This window comes from Rhipicephalus sanguineus, chromosome 1 (assembly GCF_013339695.2).
Source record: "Rhipicephalus sanguineus isolate Rsan-2018 chromosome 1, BIME_Rsan_1.4, whole genome shotgun sequence".
In the NCBI taxonomy this organism is placed as follows: Eukaryota; Metazoa; Arthropoda; class Arachnida; order Ixodida; family Ixodidae; genus Rhipicephalus; species Rhipicephalus sanguineus.
The window spans coordinates 250071600-250083904 of NC_051176.1; the positions used below are offsets into that span (position 1 = coordinate 250071600).

Below are 12305 nucleotides of genomic sequence, written 5' to 3' on the forward strand. Positions count from 1 at the left end.
AAGAAAGCCTTTTAGTAGCGACAGTCAACATATTAGCGAAGACCGCCGACCAATCGGATAAAGTCACTGCAAATGAAAACACCGTGAATTCGTCCTGAGGTTCGCGTGTTGCACACAGCTGGTTACATGATAACTGCAGCACGCGGTAGGTCTTATACGGAATTGATGGATGGATGCAAAACTTTGCTGAAAGTCCTGAGGTGCGCGACTCAGCGCGCATCGGGCCGCTCCCACGTTATGGGATAGTCAGGCCATAGAATATTTTTTTTTTTTGTAATTCATGAAAAAGCGTGATTTTACAATTAACAGTCGGTGCTACACCAGCAGCCGCGTTATATGTATACTATGTGACCGTTGCTTGTTTGTAACGCGATTCGAATTGAGGAAACCGCTAAATCCACGATTTAGCCATCACAAGGGCCGATGCAACTTCGATTGCGTTTTATTTTTGGTCGTAAGGAGGGAGGTGAGCGGGAAAGGGAAGCGAGGAGGAGGGTGAGAGTAAAGCAGACTAAAGCAATGGAGTGTGAAGGCAAGAAATGAGTGAGGTGAGGAAGGAGGAAAGAGGATGTAAGAGCGAGGGTGAGTGCGAGGAGGAAGGGAGACGGTAAAGCATACTAAAGCGGCGTAGTACTTTCGTCGCTGAGGCTTACCCTCGGCTCCGCTGTCCACTGGCGTTTGCGATAGTAAAGAAAAGCCACGCCTAGAAATTGTTGTTCGGGGTATTGTACTAGTGTTTTTTTTTTTCCTTCCTTCCTGTCGGTCGTGTATGTCTTGCTGCGTGCAGTATTTCACTCGCGACAATCATACAGATTTTTAGGGGCGAAGCTCCTTAAGGCGGCACCCGTTCGTCCCTCGTAGTCGTAGTCGTCGTAGTGCGTACCAGTCTTACGGTTTGACCTCCAAGGTGGTGCCGGTGGGAGATTTTTCCTGTGCGTTGTTGAACAATAAAAAATTCGCAGCGTGCGCGTTAACTAAAAGCCGAATTCTTCTGTCTCTCATTCCCCATCAGCAGCCATTGGCATGTTCCAGTAGGAAACGTTAGTAGAAGTGTAAGTGTTAGCTAAAAGCCGACTTCTTCTGTCTCTCATTCCCATTAGCAGCCATTGTTTACCTCCAAGGTAGTGCCTGGTGAGATTTCTCCTGTGCGTGATTAAACAATAAAAATTTTGTTCAAAACGCCGTTGATTGATGAAATAAACCAACGAAAGACGCCAGATGTTTTGTAAAAGCAAACCGAAAGAGCGCCAGATGTTTCTAAAGCAAAACGAAAAGACGCCAGCTGCTTAACGAAAGACGCCAGATGTTTTCTAAAGCAATGGTTTTCTAAACAATGAAAATTCACAGCGTACATGTAAAATTAAAGTGAGCTGCAAGTCGTCATAGCTCATCGAACCTTTAGTATAAACGCGCCCGATCTCACGTCGGTGATGATGTACTGGGCAGAATTCACGGAAGATTCACGTTTTACCGATGAACCTCCGCAGCTTCGCCCACTCATCATCATTCACTCCGTGGATATGCTGTGATTTTTATCTTAGCTCAATGTTGAACGCAGCGCGTACAATAGACAAAAGACAGAGGCAAAGGCCGCAACCTAGAGCTGACTCGTAACTTTGATTATTCTGGAATAAGATCGTATACGCACAGTATGCACAAACTGACAACAATGGGCATAGAACTGAGCTGAATCAGTCTGTAGAACTGTTTTTTGTTTCTTTTGTTTTTATTTTATAGAGAAGGACGAAGACAACTACATGTTCAGGTCGCGTGGGCATCTGGGAAAGTAAATATTTCTTCCCCGACAATATAACAGATGGTTCACTAAAGCCTACATCAGCGCGCTTCTTAATATAAATTTAGTAGGCCATTAGTCGGTGTTTTCCGTGAAAGGCGGGTTGACGGGCTTGCTGCGAATCGACGCCATTTTTCTGAGTCTCCGGAACCTGTTTCTGCGTGTTTTCTAGGCGGATGAGTATTTTGATCTGTTAAGTATACCCGAGGAGAGATAAAGTGATGACGCTTTTGCGCAACGTGAGCTTATTATTATTATTATTATTATTATTATTATTATTATTATTATTATTATTATTATTATTATTATTATTATTATTATTATTATTATTATTATTGTTGTAAAACTGTCTAAATAGCTATTTTTATTTATTTATTTATTTATTTATTTATTTATTTATTTATTTACACTTCTTTTAGGTAACAACAACGAAGCGCATTCCTTCCTGTCTCGAGGTGGACAAGTGATTGTGCGCATGCGCGGTCTGCCTTACGACTGCACCGCTAAACAAGTGGTAAGACGATTTTTTTTTCTGTCAGATTTTGATCCCGTTAATTTACTGCTTCTGTCGGGAACACTTCAACGTGTTATTATTCTGGGGGCACATTCATGGTCACAAAAGCTAATACATGCCACACGGAAACCGCACAGCATTTCCGAACATGCGCGACTGAAATTCGTGTCCCATTTGTGTTCTCCTTGTTCTGACGCACAGTAAGCTTTTTTTTTTCCTTTTTGTACCTGCGGCAACAACACATCTTTCCACAGGCTTTGATGAAAAGCGCCAACGGCAAAATGAAGTTCTGCTGGCTTCACCACCGATCAGAATCGAGGACTGTCAGCATTATGATGAGCTGTGGTGGTGTTCAAAATCGCTGCTTGCATCAGTGAAGTTTATAGAAAGCGGCATGCCTCCGTTTGCATTATCTTTGAGGGGCGCATGATAGCGTATCTCGCCCTATATACAGAGCTACCCCCGCTTCGTCGTCTGCTTACATATCTACAGCACCACCATCCACAAGTTGGTTCAGGCAACAGTTATATGTGGCGTAAGCTGACATACGCTTAAGAGAAAAAGTTGTGTTGATTAGCGCTCAGAATCCAGTGGGGACGTTTAATAAACGATGCGACAGGATGCAGCGAAGGTACAAACTGCTACTGGAAACTCTCGATAGCATCCGCAGCATATTACCCACAGGTTAGAGGTTTTCGATCGAGTAGGCGAAGGAAATTCAAACATCTCGGATCATTATCTGCACACCCAAACTATTCATCCAGGCTACAGAGGTTCCCCAAGATACCTTCAGCTTTGGCCCATATACTTCCGAACTTGCGTAATTGCCTACTTTGCCTAAAAATGCAGCGTCTGCGCTAGATTCGCGCACGCGTTTGAATATATAGCCACTGCGACTGAACATTAACTTCGCTGTTGCCGACGTGGCTCGACTACACGGAGCGTCTCGTCGGTCTGGCGTCACATGTCTCCGCGTCCCACTCCAGCTCATTAATCGGTTCTCTATCGATCAGCTTTCTAGCGATACCTTCGTCGACAGTGACGACTGCCACAACAACCACAACCATTTCCCACTATAATTTGCAGTGCGCCACGATTCATTGAGCTATCTGTTTTCGGACACCGACTCGTGACCACAGGTGTCGTTACGCCGAGTTGAAACGTAGAAAGAAAAAAAAAGAACCGTGTAGTTGGCGTGTTGCATCGGTAATTTAGCTATTGATTGTACATACTTTTCATACCGATAGAGTATTGCAGAGAGGGGTGGGATGCCGTAACATATCTGCGGCACAGTTCCTTGAAGTTGTCATTATCAGTAATGGCAGTGGTGAAGGCAGGAAGGTGGTTTAATTGAGTACTGGTGCTCACGATGAGGGAATTGAGGTAGGTACCGGAGCGGGAGCAAATCGACACTCCGACCTTAAATTGATGGCCAAAGCGGGACAATACACATGACGAACAAAAGTTACTCCTCGAGTTCCCAGTTATGTAATTCATCTTATGAAAGAGACGCAGACTCTTGCGTCGCAGTGTGAGGTCGGGTAAACCAAGGGTTAACTCCATCGATGAGACATAACCAGAATAGTTGTCGAGAATGTAACGGGTAACTAACTGTCGCAAGAGGCGGCTTCCAAGTGCAGAATGCGTCTTCCGGCATTATGCCCAAGAGGTGAGGCGTGCTCCAAGTGCCACGCAGTGGGCGAAGGTTTGTCCATCGTAAGCGGCGTCGCAGGTGGAGTTCTTCGCGTCGTCGGGAGACGGCAGCGAGGGCTCGGAGCCGCACACGAGCTGCCCGGTGATGGACGACGAGGACGGCGTGCTGTTCGTGCGCAAGCCCGACGGACGGGCCACGGGCGACGCGTTCGTGCTCTTCGACTCGGAGGAAGTGGCCAGCCGCGCGCTCCACAAGCACCGGCAGCTCATCGGCTCCCGATACATCGAGCTCTTCCGAAGCACCACAGCAGAGGTGCAGCAGGTGAGCGCCGATAATGCACGCGTTGTCACGACAGTAGCGAGCGCTCGTTCCATCGTGAGTGTACACTACGGGGCCTAAATCCACATAGCTTTTCGTTCGTGAGTGCTGTTTGCAAACGGCCGTTTGGTGCCTTTGCATTTGCTAATAAATTAAAGGTTTAGATTTGGCGTCTTAGCGTAACGCAATATTTGGCGCACGACAACGGCCTGGAATCCATAATAATAATAATAACTGCCGAGGTCTGACGTGTCAAAACCATGGCATGACTGTAAGGCACGCCATAGTGCGGGACTGCGGCTTAATTCTGTCCACCTGCTGGGAAGTCGACGAGGGTGGCGATGCGGGCTTGTTGGTTGGTCATACTTGAATAAGTTGAGCGCATACGAGGACACGGACAGAAGGAAGAGACTATGCTGGGGTTCTTTAACGCGCACTTAAGTCTAAGTGCACGGCTGCTCTTTGCATTTCACCGCCATCGGTCCTCGACCTTAGCAACGTGACACCTTACGTGCTAAGCTATACCAGTCGGGTGAATCGAAACCAACTTGCAAGAATATGCTTGTGGGCGAGTTGGTAATTCATGATGAATGAAAATAGCGCGACAAAAAGTAGGACGAGACGACGAAGGGATGCATGTGCTTGTGGTGTAGCCTTGTCCGTCTTGTCCTACGTTTTTTCGCGCTATTTTCATTCACCAAGTTGCTATACTATAGAACACAAGCACGACTTGGGGCTCTAAGCTGGGTATCGTCATTGCGTTATGCAAACACGCTAAATCCAAAAGCTCCCTAATATGTCCATCGACACGATTAGCTGGCTTATACCTTTATACGAACAATTCAAGCGTTATAGCTTTTTTTTTTCTTTTTTGTTTGCTATGTGCCCGGATTCCTTCGAAGTACGCTGGGCGTTTACATGCATCTGCCCTATACGAAAGCAGGTCGAGTCTGTTTTGTATGAAGTTTTCCTGTTCGCGCTCATGTAAAGTTCAGGACTGAGCGAGGGTGTGGGGTCAAGCTGGGTCAACCAGCAGGGTATACAGGTTGGCTCAGCCCGACTCGTTTTTGCAAGATGCATGTAAACGTGCTAGGACAGGGTCAGGTCGGCTGTTCTCATTCACTGGGTGCTTTCTACTCGGTTTAGCTTCCGCACTCCCGTACATCTGTGTCTTTGTGTGCCTCGCTCGATCCTTGTCCCGTAACACACCCCCTGTACGAATACGCGCTTCTTCGTGGTGGCGCAGCTATACCATAATATAAACTTCGGCGCAGTTCTCAGTGGACTAACCGGAGCCCACAAAGTCTGCCCGGGCTAGTTTATCCAAGCTGATGCAACAACGTTGAATTCCTGAAGCTCCCCTTCAACGAACCCCCCCCCCCCCCACCTTTTTTGCTTTTTCAGAGCCCTACCGAAAAGATTGCAGTCGTCTTTAACAGGCGACTATGCCTTCTAAATAGAAAACAACTGAAAATAAAGGGGAAGAAGCCCTTTCCACTGAAGTATACGGGGCTTAAAGCCAATTAAGAAACAAAAATGAGAGGAAACATCCCAAATTATTTTCGGAGAAAAAGCCAATTGCTTAAATAAATTACAGAGGGGGAGGGGGGGTACTTCTGTGTTGTGGACACGTGATGTAAACCGCATGATGATGAATTAGAACCGAAAATATCGCCTGCATTACCCATACTGAAATACGAGAAAGACGCGTACCATCAAGGAATGAATCAAGACAGAACAGAAAAGGGCGTCCTTTTCTGTTCTGTCTTGATTTCTTCCTTGATGGTACGCGTCTTCTTTGTATTTCAATAAGCATGTACCAAGCATGTATGCATTACCCCGGTCGTGTTTATTATTATTTTTAAAAGAGAACCGAGGGAAGTGACATAGCGGGAAATGTGTAACGCCTGTGCCGGAATTTCGCCCTCATGGTGAATTCCATTGACGGATTCGCAGCGGCCGACGAACTCTACGCCGGAGCACTCAGCGGAGAGCAACTGAAGAAATCTGCCAATGGAACACAAGCGCCCTTGCCAGAGCAAATGGCAGGGGGCGCTCGCGCACATCTGCTTCGCAAGCGCCCAGTATTCCTCGCGATTCGCGCAGTTTTCGCCTTCACGGGCGCGAGCGGAGAGAACGGACGCGATCGGACAGCGCATTTCATCGCGCACGCGGTACGCCACGCTCTGCGCACACGCGTGAAGCTTGCGACTTCCGGTCGAATCCGCCGCTTTTCGCGGAGTAGAGATGGCTGCTCCGTGGAATGAATTGGGCGCAGGAGCTGCTCCAGATCTGCCAATGAAACATACAGGGAGCGCTCTCAATGGGCCAATGGAACAGACTTGCTCCGAATGGAGTAGAAAAACTGCTACCGGAAGTACTCCGAATCTGCCAATGGAATTCACCATAAGTCGGGATATTACCGTGACGAGCTCGGTGCGTTTATGGTCATGCTCAGCAGTGCTCCTATTCGCTTTGAGATGCCGAAATGCGGCGAAATCTGATACTCCTCACCTGAAGCTCTTCAAACGACTAGCCATGGTAAAGACTACGGGAGATCTTGCTGGCCTCACGAGGGAATCAGAGTTCGTAGGAATTCATGACGGAGGAGCTGTACGAAAGTGATTCGTGCAGCGCACGAACTTTAGCCACCTCACCCCCCCCCCCCCCCCCACGCCTTTCATTTTTTTTTTTATTCCAGTATTAAGCTTGACATGGGAAGAAAACGCTTAATAAGCCGTTGGCCCGCCACGGTAGGTTAGTGGTTATGGTGCTCGACTGCTGACCCGAAGGTCGCGGGATCGAATCCCGGCCGCATTTTCGATGGAGGCGAAAATGCTTGAGGCCCGTGTACTTAGATTTAGGTGCACGTTAAAGAACCCCAGGTGGTCGAATTTACCGGAGCCCTCCACTACGACATCCCTCATAATCATATCGTGGTTTTGGGACGTTCAACCCCAACATTTATTATTACTGAATAAACTGTTACAAGACGATGAAAGGTTGAATTTCGCCCTCTGCACAGACGGTGTTTTCACATGATCCACGGGACATCGTCCGAGAGCCCGTGTGAATGGTAAAACGCTACGGCACTGAATACCCTTTCCTTGAGGCGTTTTTGTTCAGCAGCGATTTGAACCCATGCGCAGTGCAACAATCAATTCGATGCTCTCAATGGAGCTTACAAGCTAAGGCCGGCTGTGTACAATGGCATGCAGCTCCCAATCACTTTATTGCGCACGTTTCTCGCAAACACTTCTCTTGATTAGGATCTGCCCGATGATGGTGGACCTTTTCTTGTGCGCACCAGCACTCCGTGTACGGTGTTTTCCCTTGGAAGACAGGCCTCTCAGCGATGACGCATTTCTTGACCCTTAAGGCTCAGAAAATCGTCATAGCTTAACGGGACCCTCGCAAAACTTTTCTTTTTTAAAGTAGTGACTGAAGTGCCCGAAACGCTATATAATATTCTCGTGAACATTTCGACCAGATGTCGCTCGCCTGCATGGAGCAGTGAACCTAGGATGATGTTATCAAGGCCTCCTAAACAACCTGCATGCCAGTTTATTCCCCGATCCTTGTTTGGCCTCATGTATTCACGGTGGGCCATCGCCCTGTGTGCCGCTGACCCTACTGACGCCACTGCTGCCAGAGTCGATAGTTAATTCTTTATCGCTAACAATGGATTATATTTTCCTTTAAAGGATCCAAAGATCAAACAGGTATGGCACGGGTGTTTTTGCTGACTCAACGCGGTCTAATGTAGCACGACTTTGCTACAGCTTCCCGGTTTCCAATTAGATAGGGCACAATGTAAAATGTAATTGGCCATCATGTTTGATAATCTACATTGAGATTGTCCATTTACATTGCGAGAAACGTCCACATAAACACAAAGCAAATTGCCCCTTCTCACGGTCCGCCTATGAGCTCCATTGGAGCCTTCTTGATTTCTACAAGTAAAAGAAAAGAAAGCGTAAACCCCACTTGTTGACGACCGCCTCAGATGATTAAAATAAAGGAATTGAAACAAAACTGTTACCAGCGCGACCGAACTGCATAACGTCGTTATTATCTCTATAACTTGTACGGCAGTAAAACGGCAGTATTGCTGCAGATTTGGAGATGAGACTGTTCTCAAAACAGCCCTGTCCCCGCCTCACCCACCTTCGCACTTTGCTAACCAAAGAAACTTGGAGATGTCCTTGCCTTGCTGAAGAGGCGTTGTCATTTACTTTGTACCTTATGGTTTGCTGCATCTGCAGGCAAAACACTGTATTACTCAGCATATGCAGTGACGTTGCAATAATCAGACGGTGTATTCTCGGAGTTAAACTGTTATCGGTAAGGATGGGACCACATGCTATTGAACCATTCGAAATTTTGGAACTTTTCACCTGGCCACGTCGCGGCACCAAGCGTTGCTTATTAGCTGCGAGAACGAGGAAATTTAGCCTGGAGTGGAAGTTGCTAGCTCGGCTATAACACTGGAAACGTTGTCTTGCTTTGTGCGCTAGTGTATTCTTAACCTTTGTCTTTACTATATTTTTTTTTAGTTGCTTCGGTGCTGCTTGGTATGCCACAGTTTATGAATTTTTCTAAAGCGTGGAAATGTAGAATGCACTTGCCCGTCTTTATAACTGGGACAAAGGCGAAAGTCCGGTCAGTGCTGCTCGTGTCACGTTAAGGTTTTCCTCTCGGCCAATTTTTATTCCTTACAGAGATGGCGCTGTGAATGCGTAGAACCTAGTACAACCGGATGCAATATGGGCGTCGCCATTTTAAAGTCCTAAGGACAAAGCCTCTTTGACCGACGACCTTTTTATGCAGATTTTGTCAAACTCACTACCGCCCAGACGGAGCAAATGTCAGCAAGGTTCACAATGCTACAGAGCAGGTTGATGTGCGACAGCTGTCCATCTTCGCTTTAGCTTTGCTTGTATTGTCTCGTATTCTTGGGCCATTGAAGCGTATAGCTTTAACAAAAAAAGGACATATCACTAAACCGAATGTTTAGTGATATGTCCTCCGTACGAGGCCTGGCTCAGCGTATTCCGTAAACAAGCTGGAGAAAATTGTTCTGGGAGTAAATAGGGAGCTGTAACGCCTTCCTGACACAAAGTTTGACCTAATATTCACTCCTTCAACAGGCTCTTTTCACACAGATATATATATATATATATATATATATATATATATATATATATATATATATATATATATATATATATATATATATATATATATATATATATATATATATATATATATATATATATGATGACCAGAGCATTGGGCTACTGTGCTGGGCGAAAATGCTCGAGGCCCGCGTACTTATATCAAGGTGCACATTAAAGAACCCCAGGTAGTCGAGTTTCCGGAGCCCTCCACTACGGCGTCTCTCATAATCATATCGTGGGTTTGGGACGTTTAACCCCATCAGTTATTATTATTATTGCTGTGCTGGGGCACCGAGATTCTGTCCCTCCATGGAGCACCGAGTGCGGTTTCTTTTAAATGCGACAGCATTTCTTCGGCTGCATCTAACCGCTGCGGCCTGGGTGGGTTTATATCTGACCTATATGTAGCCAGATATAAGTTTATACGGCCTGATATGTACGTACAGCCAAATCTGAACTTCCTCGACAAATGCGCTGGTTGCCAACTCTGTTTTCTGCGGCATTATGCAGTGAAAAGACAAGAGTTTAAATATATTATTTGTAATCACGAGCACAATTCCTTTGATATCGAAAGCCTCTCCAAAGCTCATTTCCGTTGTTTTCTGGTCCCTCTTCTTCTATCTTTCACCAGTGAAGCGCAGTATTGATCCGGATCGGCTCAGTTGGTGCCGATATTGCCCACAATGTCAAAGCAATGTGGTCCGATCTCTAGACAGCGTAATATATTGCCGCCAAAACTGTGACGTCACGGTCACTGTGGTCACATCTGATTGACGCCAAACCGTACGCCTTGCCACACGAAGGCGAAAGGTGGTGGTATCAACTTTTATTTGACTAAAAGTCACCTGTTTGACGCCTCAGGGTGGCTCCACGCGGGAAGCGACTCTTTCGTCTCAGGAAACGATGGCCAGCTGTTTCTCCCGGTCGGGAGTTCTGATAAGTTAATCCCATGTTAATTTTTAGGGAGCTGGTAGGAGTGATATTGGAGGGGGAAACCCCCGCATCCCCACAAGATGTGGTCTTGGGTAGCTAGTGCATTTTTACTACAATTTTGACAGTTTGATTCGAGTTCTCCGTTCGTGATAATTGTCAGTATATGAGGACTGGTGAAAGAGTGCGTTTGTATGCGGCGTAGGATTGTGACCTGCGCTCTCGTGAGGTCATCATCTGGCGGAGGGTAAAGCCTCCGTTCGTTCTTGTAGTACTTTGTGACGACGTTGTAAGAAATCGGTGCCTCACCCGGGAAAACAGGGTCCGAGGGGCGCACCTCCCGGTTAGTTAGACCTCGGGATACACGATGCGCCTCCTCATTCGCCGGGTTCCCCGAGTGGGCAGGGACCCACACAAGCTCGACGGTTGCTTCTCCCCGGTCTTTTTCAAGGAGCCTTGCCGCAGGGACGGCTACGCTGCCTTTAGCGAAATTTGTTATTGCTCGTTTAGAGTCGCTTATGACCGTCCGAGCGGAAGCGCTCGTCAGGGCCAGCGCGATGGCAGTTCATTCTGCCTCCAGAGCGGATGGGACTTTACCAGAAGCAGTGTTTAGATTCTCCTCTCTCCGGTCACTACACTCACTACGTATCGCTGTTCGTTCTGTTTTGCTGCATCTACGTACACTGCAGTTTTGTCGTTCTGATACTTGTCCTGCAGTGCCCTAGCTCTGCAGACCGCCTTCCCTCATGTCTACCTGCTAACATGTTCTTTGGAATTGGCTTCACTACAAACGACGCCTAATAGCCTGCCGCAGTGGAATTCTTCCCGCCGATTCCATATGGGGGTTCAACCCCAGATTGTGTGATATTTGCCTACCCACCTCCGTGCGAGATAAACGGGCCTGTTGTGTAATTTTGTGAGCCTCAATAAGCTCTGCAAGGGTATTATAGGTGCCCAAGTTGAGCATTTTTTCAGTTCTGGCATACTTAGGGATTCCTATAGAGCCGCCTTATGTGCTGTACGTATTATGCTGTTGATTTTTGCTCTATCCGAAAGTCGTACGTGGTAGTATGGGAAGGAGTACACAATGCAGCTGACCAGGAAGGCTTCGGTCAGCCGGCATAGATCTCCCTCCTTCATTCCGTGATGTCGCATGGCTATACGCGCCTAAGCAGGCCGCATATCTGGCAGGCCGTGGCTTGTAGCCTCGCTATCGTCTCAAAATTGTGTGTATTGTGCTGCACCAGAATTCCTAGGACTCTTATCGTTAAGACTAGCGGGACTGGTCCATCCTCCATAATCACCTGTATGGGGGTAACCGCTTCTCCCGCCGTCCCACTTTTGGTAGATTTGTTTCTAATTATTAGTAATTCAGATTTTTTAGGAGAGCACGCAAGTTCGTCACGCCGGACGAAGCTCTGCACCGTGTCAGCTGCTTTTTGGAGTGCATCTGTGATTTCCCCATCCGATCCACCGTTAGTCCAAATGATGATATCATCCGCGTATATGGAGTGCTTGATAAGCGGTATTTTCCCTAGGAGGGAGGGGAGAGTTCGTATGGTGACTTTGAACAAGAAGGGCGAAAGGACCGCACCCTGAGGAGTGTCCCTGGTCCCTAAAATGAACTTTCCACTCGTAACGTCCCCTAGGTGAAACTGGGCTGCCCGTTCTTTAAGGAAATCCGCAATGTAGCTATGCATTTGCGTTCCCACAAGGCGAAAGAGCCGTCTTGAAATCACTCGTTGCGTCAATCGCGGCTCATAAAAGCGAGCATCGTTAGGGGACCTCTTCGCTCGTTGTCACTCCACGGAACCACTTTGTCACCTCCGCAGCGAGATGATCCTCTAGGACCGTTATAACGCTTTCTCGCAGATTCAGTGCAGTGCGCGTGCAGTCATTAGACTATGAATATAT

At 47.2% G+C, this 12305-nt stretch overlaps 1 protein-coding gene across 3 annotated transcripts in view; it reads left to right on the forward strand.

Annotated features, from left to right (window-relative positions):
* The window catches only part of LOC119377372 (epithelial splicing regulatory protein 1), a 119115-nt gene that overhangs the window by 91816 nt on the left and 14994 nt on the right, over nt 1-12305 (forward strand). For all 3 annotated transcript variants that reach the window (XM_037646884.2, XM_037646878.2, XM_037646872.2), the window contains exons 8-9: nt 2215-2309; nt 4042-4284. In XM_037646884.2, the coding sequence (XP_037502812.1) occupies nt 2215-2309; nt 4042-4284 (338 nt within the window). The remainder of the gene's footprint in view (nt 1-2214; nt 2310-4041; nt 4285-12305) is intronic.